This window comes from Plectropomus leopardus, chromosome 23, assembly GCF_008729295.1.
Source record: "Plectropomus leopardus isolate mb chromosome 23, YSFRI_Pleo_2.0, whole genome shotgun sequence".
NCBI classification, from domain to species: domain Eukaryota; kingdom Metazoa; phylum Chordata; class Actinopteri; order Perciformes; family Serranidae; genus Plectropomus; species Plectropomus leopardus.
In genome coordinates, this window is record NC_056485.1 from 17,483,771 (window position 1) to 17,503,707 (window position 19,937).

Here is a 19,937-nt window from a genome sequence, read left to right on the forward strand (position 1 = left end):
ACATAAATTGTTTAACACATGGGTTTCTTTATTTTTTATAAGACGCTCATCTTGATGCAGATCATTTTTCATATTGTAGTCATTGCGGTACTGTCAGTTCTGACCCCAATTTGGTTGCGAGCTTTTGAATGTGAAAGGCAAATCAAAATTCCTTTTGTCAAAACAAAAGTGCCCCTGAGCAGCCGCTGAGGGCTGGCTGGGGTTGAGGGATTCCCATGGCCTTACTGCCATCCAGCCCGCTGCTGCTGCTGCTGCTGCTGCTCGGCACATTTTACACCAAGAGTTCACAAAATCTCCTGTGTTGGTTTTAAACCTCTGCAGCGAGGCTGGATTACTGGCTGAGAGCTGTTTAATATGGTGGTTTATAAAGGGGGGGCTGCAGTTTGCATATTGTGAATTGTTTTCATCCCCACCACAAGTAGTTAATTTTTAAGCAATACAATCTGATGTAAGTCTGGGCATGGCTGCGGCAGATTTTCCCAACCCCCCTCTCTCTCAATCCCTCCCCAGCACTCACACTCACACACACACACACACACACACACACACACTGCTCCAAAATATTTTTTTATACAACGGTGGGGGCTCCGGAGAATATAAGGTGGCCATATTTGATAGATTTGTGTCGGGCTCTGCAATGCAGAAAGAGAGTTGCGTGATCTTGCAAGAAGTGACAGTGACACCACGCGAGTGTGTCGGATTCGTGACTGATCCGGACTTGGAGGGGGAAAAGAGAGGAAAGGAGGGAGGGGGGGCAAGACAGAAAAGAAACAAACAAGTAACAATGTAACTTACATGCAGTCACACACCCCTTTCTCTTGTAACAATGTGTACGTTTTTAAGGAGGGAGGGGGCGCGCGGAGGGAGAAAGAGAGACGGAGAGAGAAAGGAGGAGGGGGGTGCGTTCTGAAATAATATAGTCAGCCATTTTTTATGTAAGGGGATTTTTTCTTATTGGGGGGGTTGTTAAAAAATAAATATAAGAGGGCGGCCATCTTTGTTGCTCTGCCTAGTGTAAAATATTTCAAAACGCCCCCCACTTTTTTCTGTGCCGATTTGAATATTAAATAAATATCACACATTCGGGGCAAGAATACGCTTTTTTGAATACAAGGACGGACCCAATGACAGGAATATAATGTCCTCTCCTCTCCGGTCCTGTGAGGAAGACGAGGGCATGGTGGTTAATTCCGAGGGAGGAGATTTTGATGAAGAAGACGACGACGACGGAGACCTAGACGAGAACGCAAGCGACATAAACTCGCCGGCGGCGCCTCGGGAAACTGCAACACCAGCCGCGCCAGGTACAGTAAAAAAGGAAAAAACTGGCGGACAAGTCGGGAGCGCGCACACGAAATAAAAACACACTTAACTTAAGCGGTTAAATTTTTTGGAGAGACGGTGTGTTAGGAAGCAGCCGGAGCCCGCAGTTTGCGCCCCGTGTGTCGGTGCTTCTCCAGCTCCAGCACGGTACAGTACACACCAGCGAGTGCGCGCAAATGCAAACTTAATAGTTCTTAAAAAAACATCTTTCACCACCTTTACCCTTTAAAAGCATACGCACCATCTAGTTATTGCACCTATGTGTTCTTATAGGTGCCATATTTGCACCTATAAGAGAGAGAAAAAACACAAGAGCGCGCTTTAAAACTCCAGTTTGCAACAAAATGCCAAAAAAGAAAAAAAAAATCTGCACAATCTCTCCACTTCCTCTACACCTCCAGCACATCCCAACAAAGTTTCTTCTCCAGCATCAAAAGTTGCAGCTCCCTTAAATCCAAATTTGACAGCTCCTAAAATGCATGATTTAAAAATAATCATGGTATAATAAGGTCGCCCCGGAGGGTTAAAGAAAAAGCTCAAAGCAGGGACTGGAAATCATGGAATCCCCTAGCCGGAGGCGATATATATTTGATCTCAAGAGGAGAGGATGCGTTGTGTTGTGCAGACATGAAAGCACGTTGCCCAGACAGAAACTTGCCCCCCTACCCCATTGTCGCTATGACAGGTCAAAATAGGACACTGCTGCTGCTGCATGCTGCTCACTTCACAGGGCACAGAGGTGGGACTGTTTAGCTCCCTCTATATGTGCACTAATTAGCTACACAACATGTTTCTCAAATGCATTTTTATTAAACACCATAGTTTGTTGCTCCCGTGTTGCAAAAAGAGATGATTGAGTGACATTCTGGAAGTTTCTGTGACAGTGAGGCTGCACGCAGTGAAAGTAAAGGGTGCAGAAAGTAACCTGCAACTATCAAAAATAGCCTTAAGGTTGCAGTTTATTCATTAAAAAAATACATTAAGTAGTTGCTTATTTTATGATGCAATGCACATTTAGCAGAGAAAGTTAGAAGTGCAGATGTCACAGGGGAGAAATGTGAGTTAATACAACAAAAACGTGTCATTTCCTGTGTGAATATTACAGAATTGCATTGCTTTGTCTTTTGAAGCTAATTAGCTCCGCCGCCATGCCGGCTCCAGACAGATAAATTGAGCTTCCCGTCGAGGACCTTAACCCCCTCGCGACCTCCAGCCGCGGCCACAGCGGTGGTCGGGGTCCCCGTGCAGGGATTACAGCGCGGGAGAGAAGTCGTTCCAGTTCACCGCTCCGCACCGTCCCGCTGGCGGCCTCTGAATCACCGGGCCCTGCGTGCGTGCTGCCGCCGCCCCCGGCGCGACTTCGCCGGCTGCGCGCTGCTCGTATACGCGGGAAGGGTTGGTTGGGGTGGGAGTGAGGAGGAGGTGGTGGAGGAGGAGGAGGGGGCTGCTGTTGCTGCTGCTGCTGGTGGAGAGAGCGCTCACCAACAAAGGCAGGCAGACAATAAAATCCGACAGAATGTAGTCTGTATCAAACAGGCTGGTTGCACAGGCCCACACCGCAGCCCATATTTTGGTTATGCTTTAATGCTTTGATGCATTTTGTCTTTTGAAGCTGCTGCTGCTGTCGCTCTGTCTTTTTCTGCTCCAAGCCAGGTCAGGTTGCAGGTTCAATTGCTTTCCTTGTGGTTGTGATATTGCACAGGCACCGTGGGGAATAACTGGCCTGATATTTTCAAATCATTTCCAGTAAAAGCAGAGATACAGTCATGTATTTTAGATGCTCTGTGGCTGAGAGTCTTCTATTATATAATAGGGGGAAGGGGTGGGTTAAAGTAGTTTTATTTCTGCTATTTTAATCGAGTTTAAAAAATATAACCGTGTTTTACACATCAGACCTCACAGATGCTTTTCAGCTTTGTTTACAAAACTGCTTGTCATATTTTTTCTATCATTAATAAAGTAACCCCAGGTAGCCAAAATGACCTGGCCCAGCATCGGCACAAACTCGGCACACGAGAAGAAATAACTTGGGCCGCGTCCGGATGCGCAACTCGGCTAAGACTCAGGATGAATGATGCCCTAGAGTAGGGCCAAATAAGTTGAATAACAAGCCAGAACTGGGCCAGTTTACATGGCCCGACTCGACTGCTGACACTGCCGTCACTGTGACATTATCAAAAATGACCTGCCGCAGGATTGGCCCAAACTCGGCACGCCATTTTTGGTTGCCAGACTTGGCTGAGTCTCTGGATCAAGGAGACCTCAGAATAGGGCCGAGTAAACTAGTCTGACTTGGCAGCCGCCGTCACCGGGCTGTTGTCAAAGTTAACATGGCCCAGCTTTGGCCTAAACTCAGGCCAAAATATATTGAGTTGCATCTGGTTGCCCGACTCTGCTGAGACTTGGGATTATCGACGTCCCAGAATCAGGCAAAATAAACTGACCCAAACTCGGCTGTGGACGCTGCCATCACTGGGTTGTTATTGGAAATGAGCAGCTTTGGGCCAAACTCTTCACACCAGGAGAAGAACATATTGTTGTGTGACTTGGCTGAGATTTGGGATCGGATGTTTAAAAAATAATCTGGCCCAGTTTTGGCCCAAACTCGGCGCACTGTAAGAACTAAGTTAAGCAGCGTCTAGTTGCCTGTCGCGGCTCATACTCGGGATTAACTGTCGGGCAAAATAAAATAAACTGGCCCAATTCCAGCCGCTGGCACTGCCATCACTGGGAATTATCCCCATGTGATGGAACCACCAACACCAGCTGTCACATGTACTTACAGCCTCTGACGAACTCCATCTAATTTACCATGTGTCACAATTTAGACAGGGTCAGAGGTCGCAGAGGCCACCGTGGCTATCATGCAGCTTTTGTTGTGTGTAATTATGTTCAGCTGGGATTAGCTCGGTGTTGGGAAGATTATTGCTCATCTGATTCTAATAGCCGTCTCGCTTTCTTTTCTCGTCTAGACGAAGAGCCAGAGGTATCAGACAGAGAGATCCCGTGCAGGAAGAAAGGGCGTCCGAAAAAGAAGAGGGAGGCAAAGAAGAAAGACAAAGAGGGGAAACCGGTCAAAGCAAAAAAACGGAAGAAGATTGTAAGTTTATCATGCCTTTTTTTTTTACTTTGCTGGTTATGTTGCAACATAGTAATTGCTTTTTAATATCATTTTCTCTTCAGGACAGCGATGTAGAGAGAGACTCAGACAGAGAACGAGATTACGGCGAGAACTCAGACAGTGTAGCCAGCGACTATGGATCTGGAGAGAAAAAGAAAAAGAAGAAACATAAAGAAAGGAAGGAGAAGAAAACCAAGAAGAAGAAAAAACTCGATGGGGACCGAGACAGCAGTCAGGAGGAAACAACAAAGGTAGAAAACAACACACATTAAAATAATCTTCGACAAGTGTGTTATCTTTGTGTCCTGATGGGTAATGGCTTTTCAGCAGCCAATAGAGCAGAAGACGTCGGCCCAGCTGGCGAAGGAGTGGGGTCTGGAGGATGTTGATCATACCTTCACAGAGGAGGACTACAGGGAGCTCACCAACTACAAAGCCTTCAGCCAGTTCATGAGGTGCAGTATTTTGTTTTCACGTGGTGTTGACGTGGACAGCTGGCTGTAGCTGTTGGTAAAATACAATAAAAACATATATGTGTGTGTGTGTGTGTGTGTGTGTGTGTGTGTGTGTGTGTCCGGTTGGCGGATGTAGTGCAGTGTTCAGTGGAAAAAATAGACAAGGTCTGTGGATTATTTTGAGTAACCGGGTCATGATTTCTGGAAAGAGACATTGCTGTTGAGTTTTTCAAATTAATTTTTTGGCACTTTGAGCACCACAAGCCGAGTGCCGTTTAGTCTAATATGTAGGGGAGAAAGCAAACATTTCCACGGCCGATATCTCAAACACTCGACAACACACACCAAAGCAATCTAGAATGATAAGTAGCACTGTAGGAAAGAGGAAAAATATTTTGATTTTGGGGTGATCTGTCCCTTTAAAAGAAGGATTTTAGGAGTAAAAGGGAAGTTTTGCTGCTAGGAGTCTGTGATCGCTTATGGTCTTGCAGAACTATAACATCTGCTCTATTCATAATGACACAGAGAAACTAGTGCTCTGCAGAATCTGAAAAAGCTTCTGTGCATTGGTTGCAAGGTTAATGTCACTGCCAGCACCCACTTTAGGGTGTGTGCTCATTTATGGTTCCACTTCTCAGTTTTGAAAGCATGTATTTCTGCAGTATACACATATGCACATGTGTTGTTGTAGTACACAAAATTATGGGTCACCTTTTGTATAAAGTTTCCCGCCTGTCACACAGACCGACCTCCAGCAGCAGAAGCTGTCCGTGGTGAAACTACCAGCAGCATATTAACACAGATACAGGTGGCGTGGGTTGAAAACAACTTGCCTCTGTCTCCCTCTGGCAGCTGTGTCTTTATCCTCCTCGCTCGTCGTGCTGTCGGAGTGTCAGCGGCAGCCTGAGCCTCGGCCTCCGTGGCTGACTCATACCTGCTCTCACTCTGATAACACGAATCCATAATGTCCACCACTTGTGCATGTCGGGGAGTTATTTGTCTGACTGACACGCAGAATGCACACCATTTCTGTGACTAACATATAATTGACATTTCACTGATGCTCACCTCTCGCTCTCAGGCCGATGATAGCCAAGAAGAATCCTAAGATCCCCATGTCTAAGATGATGACCATCCTGGGGGCCAAGTGGAGGGAGTTCAGCTCCAACAACCCCTTCAAGGGCAACGCCGCTGCTGTCGCGGCGGCCGCTGCAGCTGCCGCGATCGCTGTCGCTGAGCAGGTCTCCGCAGCGAACGCCTCGCCTGAGCCTCCGCCGCAGCCACCACCAATCAGGAAGGCCAAGACGAAAGAGGGCAAAGGTCAGTGCTTGCTTTTTCTGTATCCATGTGGCTTTTGTGTCGGTTTGTCATCCAGCAGAAAAACTGAATCACTTGTTATTGGTAGAAGTGCATTAGTAGATTGTGGTCGGGACACCCCTAGACTGGAGAAGCAGGCAGATATACCGCCACAGGGGGCGAAGCAGTGTACTGCTGTGGACTGGGGCAGCTACAAAACATATTTTAGACACCTAAATAAGACATATTAGTTCAAGTGTCTGCTATATTTAGAATATTTTCCCTGCTTTAACTTGCCCTCAGACAGCGATTTTCAACAGGGAACTTAAGCTGTGATATTGTTCTCTTTATAGCCAGACTCCATTCAGAAAAACAATAATTTGGTCAACCACTTTGGTCTACCACTGCCGTGACTGGTTAGTTTGTTGGTGTTATTTTGTGACTGTGGGGTTTAAAAGAGTCAGCTTGGATTCACCAAAGTCACACAGTAAGACAAATAAAGTAACTGATCAAGGCAGTAGTAGACCAGCAGCTCCTGTGTTCAGCAACCTAAAATTATTGTTTTTGTCAATGGAGTCTGGTCTGGAAGAAAGCTTAGGTAGCAGCTACAGACTCCTGCGGGAAAGGGCTGTCGACTGCAAACTAAAACAGTGAAAATATACTAAATATAGCATCCTCTTAAAGTGATACTGATTTTTTTTCAGTGGGCCTGATAAATAAATTTACTAACAACGATGATGTTTCTGTTTTGTCGGTTTTAAGTTATTTTGTGAGGAAGCAAAAACTAACCTGGTCCAAACATCTCAAGTCAACGTCATCATGGCGTAGACTAACAGCATTTAGTGGTAAGATACAGAAAACAAGCCCAACGTCTGCAAAATGTTGTAATTGTAACTTCCAAAAAACATGAAATTCTTATGCGGTTAGACATTGAAAATAGTGTCTTCACGATTTTCATTCCAACCAAAATTTAACACCTGTTCTGCCTGATCTTCCTGACGTCATATGGACGTCTGGTGTTAGCTGGGTTATTTAGCCTCTGTGAGTGTGCTGAAGGTAACACACTGACTCTGGATCCCGCCTCAAAAAAGATCCAAACTATCCCTTTAAAGAGCTGTTTTCATGGAAACAACACACAAAAAAACATGTATTTTTTTAGACAGAAAATTTAAAAGGAATCTGCCTCTTATTTCCTTCATTTTGGATTTCACATTTTGGGTTTTGGTTATTTGCCACATATTACTGCAGAATACGCGATTGCCCTTTATCCAGTTTGTGTCCAGGCATTTGGAGCAGAAAGCATAAAAAAGTCCTGAGAATGTATGATAAAGACATAGCAGTAGCAGTCCAGTAATTGCCGTATATATAAAGGTGTAGCAGTGACAGAGTCAGAGCAGGCGACTCTACCCGAGAGTACGACTCAAAGTGGTGAGTCAGGGCTTTACAAGTGATAATGAACCTCGGGAAAAACTGTGTCAACCATATGAAGACACTGAGCAAAGGTATGCATAAATAACAGATAACCAGAGTCCAACACAGCTAAAAAAAAACAGGCAGCAACAAGTTGCTTTTTTGCATCAAAAGAAAAACATTTTTTTCCCATAATAATACTTTGTTTCCAAAATAAAAGCCCAGGTTTATCCTCAATATGAGAAAACAAACTGACCTTTTGTACTCTTTGTCACTCACTGATTTGTCATTCGTCTGTCTTATTATCGTCCCTGTTACAGGCCCCGGCTATAAGAAGCGCAGTAAAAGTCCTCGAGTCCCGGACAAGAAAAAGGCTCTGGCAAAGGCAAAAAAGATGGCGCCCATTCGTATCAAACTATCGCCTATAGGTGCAAAGAGGAAGAAGAGTTGCTCAGTGAGTACAAAACTTCACCGTCTCTCCTCTCCTTCTTTTTCCCGTTTCTGTTACCTGTTAATTGTGTTTTTCTTTTCCTTGACTCCGTCTTTGCTCCCCGTCAGAGCGATGACATGGACGAGGACGAGTCGGAGCAGGAGGACTCCAGCGTTCACAGCTCCTCCGTTCGCTCCGACAGCTCCGGCCGCGTCAAGAAGAACAAGCGCGGACGGCCTGCCAAAAAGAAGAAGAAGAGTGCAAGTATGAGCACAAATTGTCTGTTATATGAACAACATATAATTATATAAATAGCATGTCCACATCTATGTTAAAGCGATGGCTGGGATCTTTGTGAAGTGGGTTTTTTTATGAGGTATCACCTCAGTAGTAGGTGTCGATTGGCACGCTACCAGTTTGGAGAAGCAGGCAGAAATACCAACAATAATAGCAGCAAAATGTATTTTAGCCACTTTTTTAGAAATTAATATTTAGAGTCATAAAAATACAGTTTATCACTTTGTTTATGCACTTTGTTTAAATGCCTTTACTCATTAAATATATTCAATATTTTTAAATTTAATATAAATATAATATTTCTATAATATATATATAATAATATATATATATAATATATAAATATTAAATATTTAATCAAAATGGAAACTTTCAATAATCATATACAGCAAGTTCCCAGCATTTTTTAAAAATAAAATCAAGTGAAAATTTAAATAGAAAATTAGTAAATAAAAGTATCTCACTGAGGTTTTATGCAGGTTTTATGTTAGGAAAATAAAAGTTCCTCCCATGCTGACATTTTTTTGCATATTTTCATTGATTAATTTTATCGGCACTGTGTTGTCACTGAACAGATAATCAGCAACATGCCAAATATCAGCCCCCGATAATCTGTCGGCCCCCTAATCCAAACTGTCCCTTAAAGACTCAACTGCTACATTTAATTATGTTTTTAGCCTGAATTATTTTAAAAAATGAAGAAAGCATTTTCCGCCGTTTCAGACGTGTCTCTGCGTTTGTCTCACACTTTACAGTTCCAGGTGAAGAGGAAGGAGACGGCTACGAGACGGATCATCAGGACTACTGCGAGGTTTGTCAGCAGGGCGGAGAGATCATCCTGTGTGACACGTGTCCCCGAGCGTATCACCTCGTCTGCCTGGAGCCCGAGCTGGACAAGGCCCCCGAGGGCAAGTGGAGCTGCCCGCACTGCGTGAGTTCAACAAGAACATGCCTGTTTCTACTTTCTATTTTTGATTTTTTTTTTTTTGCTCAGCATCCTTATTCACATATTTATCTTCAAGTGACGCATGTACTTGGCAAAGCTGAGCGAAAAGAAAAACAGTTTAAAGTGGTTTGTTTTTACTTGCTCTGAGCAGCGGATGAATGGAGGCTTTGTAGCTGCATCACAAATCTCAGCGGAGAGCCGGCTGCATTCAGACAAACACAATCCTGTCCAGACAAAGACTGATACCTGAAGTGGTGCTGTGGGGGTAGATCTATTCAGTAATGTCACAAATAAAACCCAGTGCTCATTTTTTTTGGTTACCATGACACAGTGAACAGTCTTTATACCGAAACAGGTAAAATTAGTCGGCTCAGTGAATCAAAGTGAGTTTAATGTAGAGTACCAAGGTGTTTGGTTGACAAAAAGCTTTTATTTTTGCATTTTACTGGATAGTTTTGACAGTGAAGACGCAGTGAAATAAACTGTAGTCGAGATCCTTGTGAAAGTGGTTGTTTTGTACGTAACCGCACAAATAATTTCCATGGCTGGAGGCATTATTTTTTTTCCGGTTGTCCGTCTGTCCATCTCATTTTTGTAAATTCTCAAGATATCTCAAGAACGCCTTGAAGTAATTCCTTCCTAAATGTGGCACAAACATCCATGTGGACTAAACTGTGAATTAATTCAACTTTGGTGATCATAGGTCAAAGGTCAAGGTCACAGTCACGTTGTCTGTCTCATTGTTGTGAACGAAATATCTCAAGCACACCTCGAGGAAGTTTCCTCAAATTTGGCCCACACATCCCTGTGGACTCAAGAATGAACTGATTTGAATTTGGTGGTCATAGGTGAAAGGTCAAGCATCAATTTGGATGGGATGTCAGTTTCGGTTAATTTTGCTTTTGACAGCCTGACACCCAATAACAATAGATGCCATTCCTGTATTAGCACGTTGTGTAGAAAGATCCTTCAGCATATTACAGATGTTTTTACCCTCGCTTAAAATGATCAATTACAGCATTACAGCACTGCGTCACCGTGACTCTTTCTTGTGGCAAGTTTTTTTTTGCAGCACAATCGTGTAAATTTGGTGTCTTTGTGTTTTTTCTGGAAAAACATAACAAAAAAAGTCTGAAAATCTGAGTTCTCCTCCTTGTCCTTGCTTTTTTTCACTTATTGAAAATTCAAAAGATACCATAGCTATCACGTGGATCCACCCTGAATGTAAATTTTGCCTCCCAAAAAAGGTTTTCTCAAAGTTTAATTCAGCTGAGATGTCGATCAATTAATGAAATTTTTCGTTTGCCAGGAAAAAGAGGGAATTCAGTGGGAAGCAAAGGACGAGGATTTTGAGGACTTTGAGGAGGACAGCGAGGACAGAGTGATCTCAGAGGTCAGAGTGGGCGTCCCCACGGGGGCGGACGAGGAGGATGATGACCACATGGAGTTTTGTCGGGTGTGTAAAGACGGAGGCGAGCTGCTGTGCTGCGACACCTGCACCTCCTCTTACCACATCCACTGTCTGAACCCGCCGCTGCCGGAGATCCCCAACGGAGAGTGGCTGTGTCCGCGCTGCACGGTGAGCTGCTTCTCCTTTACTTACCTGCTGTTTGTACCTGATTCAGGACTCTGTGTCCTCCCTCCATCCACTTTAATTTATTATTTACAGGCTTACTAATGTAGGATTTTTATTGATAAATGATGCACTGTATACAGTCTGTATTTAGAGCATTGGATAAAGGACATGAAGTGTCATTTTTCTAAGTTTATGGTGGAGCTTTTGTACTCGGATTTTCCCTTTAGGACTTTCGCGTTGATGTTTTTACTGTGTTGCTTTATTTTGATTTGGAGTAAAATGTGTTTCATCCGTCGTATAAATCTGTATGATAGATACAACTTTTTTCAGTGAGTGCCTTCACATCTTCAGTAACAGGGTTACAGACAGCTTTTGCATTTATTTTCTATTATTAAATTTGTATATAATCAGGCAGTCTCATTCAAGACAGACTTACGATAACCACACGATAAACAAGGAATTAAAAGAGACAGTTACAAGAATCACAACAAGCATTAATAATAATTTAATTTAATTATTTAACCAGAAATCACCAAATCCACCAGACTGCACTTAAATAAACAGTAGTTTTATCATCATAAAACTCGCATAAACTGAGCCTATCAGTGGCAAACACAAGCGCTTTTAGTGGACAGAAATTGACAAATGTGCGGTTACATTGCCGCCTGTTGTTCCACTCCAGGCTCCAGCGCTCTAGCTTAATACAATTTCAAAAATTGTTATTTCTATTAATCACCTCGGCACAAAAACATGGGAAAATATTTTCCAGTTTGGAAAAGAAAACACACCATTAAATGGCGAGAATATAAAAAACTGTGGAATAAGATTTTCCCCAGTTAGATTTGTCCAAGAAAAAGTCCATTTCTTGGCCATGTGTACATGTAACCAGGTTTCTAATCAGCTTTTTACATGTGTGTATGTGCATGACAAAAACTTCAGAGACGAGAAGTGTTGCTCTGACAGAAGTCCTGCAGGTTGAAAAAAAAAGTTGTTACAGCAGGACTGAAACTACACAGCCTGTCCTCGCACTGTGCCGCCAGTCTGAATACTCCCACACACACACACACACACACACACACACACACACACACACACACGCACTTAAACAATCAAAAGGCAGCCTCTTGTATCAATAACACACTTAAAATAAGTAGCTGTTGTTAAGAAAATAGCCCTGATGCTGACTTTGTTGTATGATTTCCTGTGTGCCTGCGCTGATTCTCAGCAGTGTTGTTACTCATGCTCCTCGATGTTGTCTGTTGTTGAGAAACCTGACGGCACTTTGGGGAGTTTCATTGTGAGTGCAAATAACTATAATTGTGATTTGTTCCTCCTGAGGGCTGGCACCACAGCTGAGCGCTCCATTTAAAGTCTATTTTATTACATTAGGAAAAGGACAACAAATGAAGCCAAAATAGTCTTAGGCAGGGGTGGGAATCATCAGACACCCCCCCCAAAAAAATATAATGTTATCACAATATTTAGGTCAAGATAGATTTTAAATGTTCTGCAGTAGGCTGAGTATTGCTACAGCTTAACGTTGATAAACTGCGATTTATCACCTTTTTTCATATGTTTTTATGTGCAAATAAATGTAAACTAAAAATGAAAATGCAGCACCTGCACACACTTCCAAGCACTAATCCTAACTTTGGAAATTGTTGACATAATATATATGTGTTAAAAGAAAAAGTGAGAAAGGGGTAGATATGACTTCTACCTACACCTTTTCGGACACTGTACTTTTGTTTTGTTTGTTTATATAATGTTTTAATTTAATTTAATTTGTTTTTTGGGATCAAAACAAAGTCATTCATAACTTGCATTCCTCCTCTAGTGTCCGCCAATCAAAGGACGTGTCCAGAAGATCCTCCACTGGCGATGGGGTGACCCTCCGCCTCCCATCCCTGTTCCCCCGGCTCCTGACGCCCCTCCGGACGCCCCGCCGCCGCCACCCATGAAGGGCCGAGCAGAGAGGGAGTTCTTCGTCAAACTGACCGGGCAGTCGTACTGGCACTGTACCTGGATCACTGAGCTGCAGGTGAGAGAGGAAACATTAAAGTGGTGGTCAAAACGATGTGAGAAGGATTCAAAATTTAATCCTAATTATCGTCTTTATCTCCTCCCAGCTGGAGATCTTCCACTCGGTGATGTACAGAAACTACCAGAGGAAGACGGACATGGACGAGCCTCCCAGCCTGGATTACGGGTCAGGCGGAGAGGACGAGAACACGGTGGGAAAGAGCGAGAAGAGGAGGGCCAAGGACCCCCAGTACGCCATACTGGAAGACAAGTACTACAAATACGGCATCAAGCCTGAGTGGATGATGATCCACCGCATCATCAACCACAGGTGAGCTTAGTGTGCGAGCGCGAGCACGCAGATCTTCTGAAACGTTATTTCATTACTTCATTTAAGTTTTTTCAAAAACTAACATCAAGTAGTTCTTAATTACTTCAAAGCTCAATTATTACTTCAAGCAGAGTGTACTGTAACTGATTTATTATGAATTCCAGGCATATGTGACATATTTGTATTTATAAATTTACATTAATATGCCAGTCACAGTTTGCAGGGTATTTTTTTGGCCTGCTGTGGAGGATTAAACAGTCTCATAAGTATTCACTGACAAATGCCAAGTTACATAACTCATAAAACACAAAGCACTAGTGACAGGTTTGGTTTGGTCTTCTTCTGTTAAGTTTAAAAGTGGTTAGTATCCATAAGTGTTGCATTAGCACCATCTGCTGGAAAGCACCTTTTCTCTCCTACATGTGAATTTTGTGTGAAAAAGTCTCAACATGATCCACACAAATCAGTTGATATTCACTGACAAAATTTCCATTGAAAAATATTTCATTTTTATTTTTATTTTTTTACAAGGTATAATATGTGTAAAATTAGAGGCTTTAAATTACAAATGGTGAGGCATATTTTCAACTCAGTTTACATAAACAGTAAAAAATGTAATTAAAAAATTAAATTCACTCAGTCTTCACCAATTAAGGGAACCAAAAAATTCGTATTTTTCTTAAAAATTAATCCAAGTTGTGGATATTATTTTAAGAGGATAAAAAGAAAGGTGCTCTAAGAGAAGCTTCGTAACTCCCTCCCTCTGTCTCCGTCTTTCAGTGCAGTCCAATTACACAACTTGACATGTGTTTGCGGATACTTTTGAGGTCGTTTTGACCACACACTGCTGAAACGCTAACATTTGTTTAAACACGTAATAAAGCACTCGCTGTGTTTTGTGTGTGTGTGTCCTCCTGACAGTGTGGATAAGAAGGGGATGTACCACTACCTGGTCAAATGGAGAGACCTGACCTATGATCAGTGCACCTGGGAGAGAGACGACATGGACATCCCTGAATTTGCAATTTACAAGGGCAACTACTGGAGACACAGGTAAGAAAAAAAAACGTAAACAGGCAAGAGGCTGTGTGTCACAAACTGCATTTAAAAAAAACAAGTGAGACACATATTCCTGATGTGATGTCCACATGTCCAAAAAATACACCTAAAACCTGAATAATATCGGCATATTCCTCCTCTTTATCTGAAAATGCTGCATTCAGAATAAGGCCTAATTTTGGATATGCTGTTTACATGACCAATATCAAGTTCAGAATAATGTAATTTATTTATATTTTTTTATTAATTAATTAAAATGTATTTTAAAATTTATTTATTTATTAATTTTTTATTATTTTTTGTGCTTTATTTGATTTTACAGAAATAGACATGACTCTCTACCCTATGGCACAAGAAATTAAAGAAAGTAGTAATAATAATAATCATCATCTCAGTAAAAATCACAATAATAACTTAATATTAACATTAAAAAACATCATGTCTTTATTTAAACCAGGACATGCATAAAAAACATTTATTTTAAAAAGAGAATATTGTCATATTCTGATAAAAGTGTAATATCAGTGTGCACATGAACATAATCACTGATAACTTGTTATTCAACAGAGATGCAATAATGAAGGATGACCTGGACAAACCCAGGAAGATTAGGAGTAAGACCCAGGAGGGTGAGGAGGAGGAGGAGGAGGATCCCGCCTCGCCCGTCACTGACGTGAGTTAACTTTAATTTCATTTTGTCGTGTCTTTCTAGCTGCTTCCTGTCTGTTTTTTTTCACCACATCTCAGCCCCAGAGAATGTTTATTTTGTGGGTTTTTGTATTTAAAATGTATGTACTCTTACACATACTATTTGTCTCACCTGTTCCAAACATCATCCCTTTATGTGGAAACTAATAAAAATTTTAGACATTTTTTGTGTAGTGGAATGATTTTGTAGAACAAAGCTAATACAATAATCCTGAACTGATTAAAGACAATATTAAAGGGAACTGATTATTCTCATTTTAAAGTTCAGATTTTTTATTTTGGGTTTCCGTCTGGAGCAGATGTAAAAAAATCTGTCACCAGCTGACGTCAGTTTATCTCAAACAAAAGTAAAAGACAGAGTTCAGAACAGTCTGACGCCTGAGATTTTTACTTACAGTTATTACTTTTACATACATTTACCTCGTTATTTAAAACTTTACCACATTTATTATAAACATCCGACATTATAGACAAAAACAGGGAAAAGTTTACTGGGCCTCTTTAATGAAAATAACTTCACTGATATAAAACTGTGATATTGCTACTATTATAATACTTCTCATTCTGGTGTAAATATAACTAACTGTGTCCCAATTATGTTTCTGTACTTTGTTCTCGTATTCCAGCCTACGATAAAATACGAGGAGCAGCCCGACTTTGTCACATCGACCGGCGGGACGCTGCACCTGTACCAGCTGGAGGGTCTGAACTGGCTCCGGTTTTCCTGGGCTCAGGGCACGGACACCATCCTGGCAGACGAGATGGGCCTCGGCAAGACCATCCAGACCATCGTCTTCCTCTACTCGCTCTTCAAAGAGGTTATAACTTAACCCTTTAACAGCCGTTGTAACCACATGGTTTAACTTTTTTTTTTTTTGCAGTCAAAATTGCCTTTCTAAAAAATTGGCAAAACCCAATTTCATTTTACGAAGATACATTTTAGTATTTTAGTTATTCTATAATTTCTATTTGGTTCTATTTTTCCTGCAATATATTTGAAACAGATTTTGTTACTAGATTCATTATTATTTGTATGTATTTTTATTTCTATATTTTTTATATTTATTTTGTTTATTTTATAAAGTTACTTTTATTTTCAGATTTTTATTATACAACACTGACAATTTGTATTTTTTTTTTATAGATTTGTTTTTTTGCTAGATTTATTTATTTTTTACTAGATTTATTTTTATTTGTATCTTTTAATTTGTATGAATTTACTTTAATTTTCAGATTTCTTTTATATTACATTGACTTTTGCATTTTTATAAAGCATTACATGAGGTTTTTTTTTTTCTTAATAATTTGATGCATGATGTGATGATCTGGTAACATATTCTATGGTCTGTAATGTTGTGGAATTTTTTAATAATAATACTGGAGCCTCTTGGTCCTCTTATAGTCTCGTTTCACGGACAGACTGTATGACTTGTTCCTTCTCTTCCGGCCCTCAGGGCCACACTAAGGGGCCGTTCCTGGTCAGCGCTCCGCTCTCCACCATCATCAACTGGGAGAGGGAGTTTGAGATGTGGGCGCCCGACTTCTACGTGGTGACGTACACGGGAGACAAGGACAGCCGAGCCATCATCAGAGAGAACGAGTTCTCCTTCGACGACACGGCCGTAAAAGGAGGGAAGAAGGCCTTCAAACTCAGGGTGAGGACGGCGAGAGCGAAAATCTCAAAATAAATTTGAGGATGATGGGAGGTGAAAAAAACTGTGTGCTATCAAGGGTTAGGAGATAATTCAATACTATAATTTAATTCTTTATTTTCAGTGGAATCGTGTAGTAATTATATGATTTAATCATGTTATTGATTTTAGAAATTATCATTATTGGAAAAATATAAATCAAAACTCATGTTGTTTATTAGTCGGGTTAGTGACAAATTTGATCTGAACCGTAATCTTAAAAGTTGCTTGAATCAGATAATATTCATTTTGTGATACATTGATTTTAACTCGATGACTCAGCTCTAATGTTTTTCATCACATGGAGAATTAACATGATTTTTTTTTCCCTTTTAAGTGCAATTTAAACCAGTTTAAACCTGGTACCTTTAACAATAACCATTATATAAGAAGAAACAAATAATGAAACAACCTTAACGTAATATAACATCCTGTCCTTCCTTGTTTTCCTGCAGAGAGAAGCTCCTATCAAATTCCACGTGCTGCTGACCTCCTATGAGTTGGTGACCATCGACCAGACGGCACTCAAATCCATCGACTGGGCCTGTCTGGTGGTGGACGAGGCTCACCGTCTCAAGAATAATCAGTCCAAGGTACTGTGGCTATATTCTGTCTGTGTGTGTCGATGTAAATGTAGTAATTCCCCATTTCTCATCGAGGATGAGGATAAACTTTTCCACGCAAAAAATATCTGTGCTTTCATGAGATTTGTGGTCTAAATTCACTTTTATCTCTGCTTAAAACCCATTTATATAAAAATGATTCTATTAACCTATATTTTAAATGTTTTCGATTATTTTAATTATTATATTTTATTTATTTTACTATTTGTAGTGTAGCTTATTTTGCTCAGTGTTGTATGTTTAAATATTGTACATTTTTTAAGCATAGTTTGTCTGCCATTTTTATTTAAATAAATTACTGTATAACTTTATTTCATAAAAGTGCTAAATATATTATTGTTTTGGTTATTATTATATTTATTTATTTTACTGTATTATTATTTTTATCACTATTATTACCATCATTTTTAATATAAAATATTTGATAAAGAGCCCTTAAATTTGTTTTTTAAAAATTGTGATCAAGTTATGTAATGAGCGAGACAATTTGAAACATTAGTAAATCTCCCCCTGCAGATGTATGTAGAATCACATTGATCATGATGGACACAATGACTTAAAATAAATAAATTAAAGCCACATTAATATGAAAAGTATGTTTTAGTTCTATGTTTCTATGTTGTTTTTTTGTCAGAAGCTATCCTGTCTCTTCAGGAATATAATAAGGAATATAATAATATTGTTTAAACATGTATAAAATAACTGCAGATGTACGATAACGTGTTCTTGTCTTTGCAGTTTTTCAGGCGTCTGAACGACTATAAGATCGACCACAAGCTGCTGCTGACGGGAACGCCTCTACAGAACAACCTGGAGGAGCTGTTTCACCTGCTCAACTTCCTCACACCCAACCGCTTCAAGTACGACCCCTCACACACACACACACACACACACACACACAAGGACACCAAAAATAGCAAATACGCATTTTTCTATACAAAACTACATATAATTCTTCCCCTTTTCATCGATGGAGTCAGACACTGTGTGCTAGTTCGACCCTCAGTATTAGCGCTCCGTCACCCTGTCCGTCTCTCTGTGCAGTAACCTTGAAGGCTTCCTGGAAGAGTTTGCCGACATCTCCAAGGAAGACCAGATCAAGAAGCTCCACGACCTGCTGGGGCCTCACATGCTGCGCAGGCTGAAGGCCGACGTCTTCAAGAACATGCCCGCCAAGACCGAGCTGATTGTCCGAGTGGAGCTGAGCCCCATGCAGAAGTACGACACACACGGAGACATCGACGTTTTTGTATAACTGATGCACATCTCCCTACAGCTCCATCAGAGACCACTTAACTTTCATTTTCTTCCACAAGACACTGTGAAGCTTAGTGGGTTTTTTTTGTTTCTCAGTAAGAATTGTTTTGGTTTTAGAGGTCAAAACATCAGGAAAACTATGTTATAACAGGGCTAAATTATTATTATTATTATTTATGGTTACATTTAACCATTTTTTCAACACCACACGACTTTATGTTGAAATAGTCACTGAAATAATGTTGTAATGGTCACAACCTAAACATTTAAAAGAATTGTTTTCCAACTAAATTTAGCCAGGTTTTCCTGACACCTAAAAATAACTTAAACTTAGAACTGACATCGATGTTTTTAATTGGAAAGAGTGTATTTCCACTTTTTGCATGCATTTTTATTGCAAGTTTGATCTTAAATTCCTTTTAAAGTGCTATTAAAAAGTTATTAAATTTATCTTATATCCGTGGACACCCTGTATTTCCAACTGAGTAATGTGGATTACATTGATTTACAGTAGTCTTGATACTTATATTTTGCACAAAAAAGTAGCAACATTAAATACTGAAACAGAAAATGAGAGAATTCCTCAGCAGCTCTTCAGGATATTTTCACTAAGAATTTAACAATGGAGGGTGGAGAAGTGAAAAAATGGAAGTTTATCTTAGTCTTTGCTTACGGTTATCATGCTCTCATTTGTCGTTCTGTTTTTAAACACAGAAAATACTACAAGCTGATTCTGACCAAGAACTTTGAGGCTCTGAACTCGAAAGGCGGAGGAAACCAGGTCTCTCTGCTCAACATCATGATGGACCTAAAGAAGTGCTGCAACCACCCCTACCTCTTCCCCGTCGCCTCCATGGTGAGAGCAAACACACACTCTCTTATCCTTGACAATATCCCTCTAAAATCAAATATAATGCATTGATAAAAATGTAATTGTGTTCAATATTTGCTTGTATTTCACTTATTTTCATCCTGTTTGAGTTGAATTACTCCCGAATTGCGGAACAGTGACACCTTGTGGTGATGTTTGGTAGTGCTTTTTGTGTCATATTTGTGCTTTCAAGATGTGACATATGGTTAAAATAACAGTTGAGATGCTGACAGTCATTTGTCCTCGTGACTTTGTGTGTTTGTGTGTGCTCAGGAAGCCCAAAAAACCCCCAACGGTGCTTACGAGGGGTCGGCCCTCACCAAGGCCTCCGGCAAACTGATGCTGTTGCAGAAGATGCTGAGGAAACTGAAAGAGCAGGGGCACCGAGTACTGGTCTTCTCACAGGTACACACTCGCTTGAAGTCTCACATAAATATACAGTATGCATAAAAAAAAGGAAAGTACACACACACACACACACACACACACCAGATGGACACCTCCCTTCACAGATGTCAAAT

The 19,937-nt window shown here is 40.7% G+C and overlaps 1 protein-coding gene across 4 annotated transcripts in view; it reads left to right on the top strand.

Moving 5' to 3' along the window:
• Nucleotides 1-542: 542 nt before the first annotated feature.
• The window catches only part of chd3 (chromodomain helicase DNA binding protein 3), a 58,051-nt gene continuing 38,656 nt past the window's right edge, over nucleotides 543-19,937 (top strand). For 2 of the 4 annotated variants that reach the window (XM_042512187.1, XM_042512189.1), the window contains exons 1-20: nucleotides 543-1,304; nucleotides 4,296-4,423; nucleotides 4,507-4,695; nucleotides 4,772-4,899; nucleotides 5,981-6,219; nucleotides 7,926-8,059; nucleotides 8,164-8,299; nucleotides 9,088-9,263; nucleotides 10,588-10,857; nucleotides 12,692-12,895; nucleotides 12,984-13,207; nucleotides 14,129-14,260; nucleotides 14,834-14,939; nucleotides 15,601-15,792; nucleotides 16,429-16,629; nucleotides 17,121-17,258; nucleotides 18,027-18,148; nucleotides 18,333-18,506; nucleotides 19,260-19,401; nucleotides 19,690-19,821. In XM_042512187.1, the coding sequence (XP_042368121.1) occupies nucleotides 1,139-1,304; nucleotides 4,296-4,423; nucleotides 4,507-4,695; nucleotides 4,772-4,899; nucleotides 5,981-6,219; nucleotides 7,926-8,059; nucleotides 8,164-8,299; nucleotides 9,088-9,263; nucleotides 10,588-10,857; nucleotides 12,692-12,895; nucleotides 12,984-13,207; nucleotides 14,129-14,260; nucleotides 14,834-14,939; nucleotides 15,601-15,792; nucleotides 16,429-16,629; nucleotides 17,121-17,258; nucleotides 18,027-18,148; nucleotides 18,333-18,506; nucleotides 19,260-19,401; nucleotides 19,690-19,821 (3,333 nt within the window). In that variant the 5' untranslated portion in view covers nucleotides 543-1,138. The remainder of the gene's footprint in view (nucleotides 1,305-4,295; nucleotides 4,424-4,506; nucleotides 4,696-4,771; nucleotides 4,900-5,980; nucleotides 6,220-7,925; nucleotides 8,060-8,163; nucleotides 8,300-9,087; nucleotides 9,264-10,587; nucleotides 10,858-12,691; nucleotides 12,896-12,983; nucleotides 13,208-14,128; nucleotides 14,261-14,833; nucleotides 14,940-15,600; nucleotides 15,793-16,428; nucleotides 16,630-17,120; nucleotides 17,259-18,026; nucleotides 18,149-18,332; nucleotides 18,507-19,259; nucleotides 19,402-19,689; nucleotides 19,822-19,937) is intronic. The other 2 variants (XM_042512188.1, XM_042512190.1) reach the window with 1 other exon arrangement.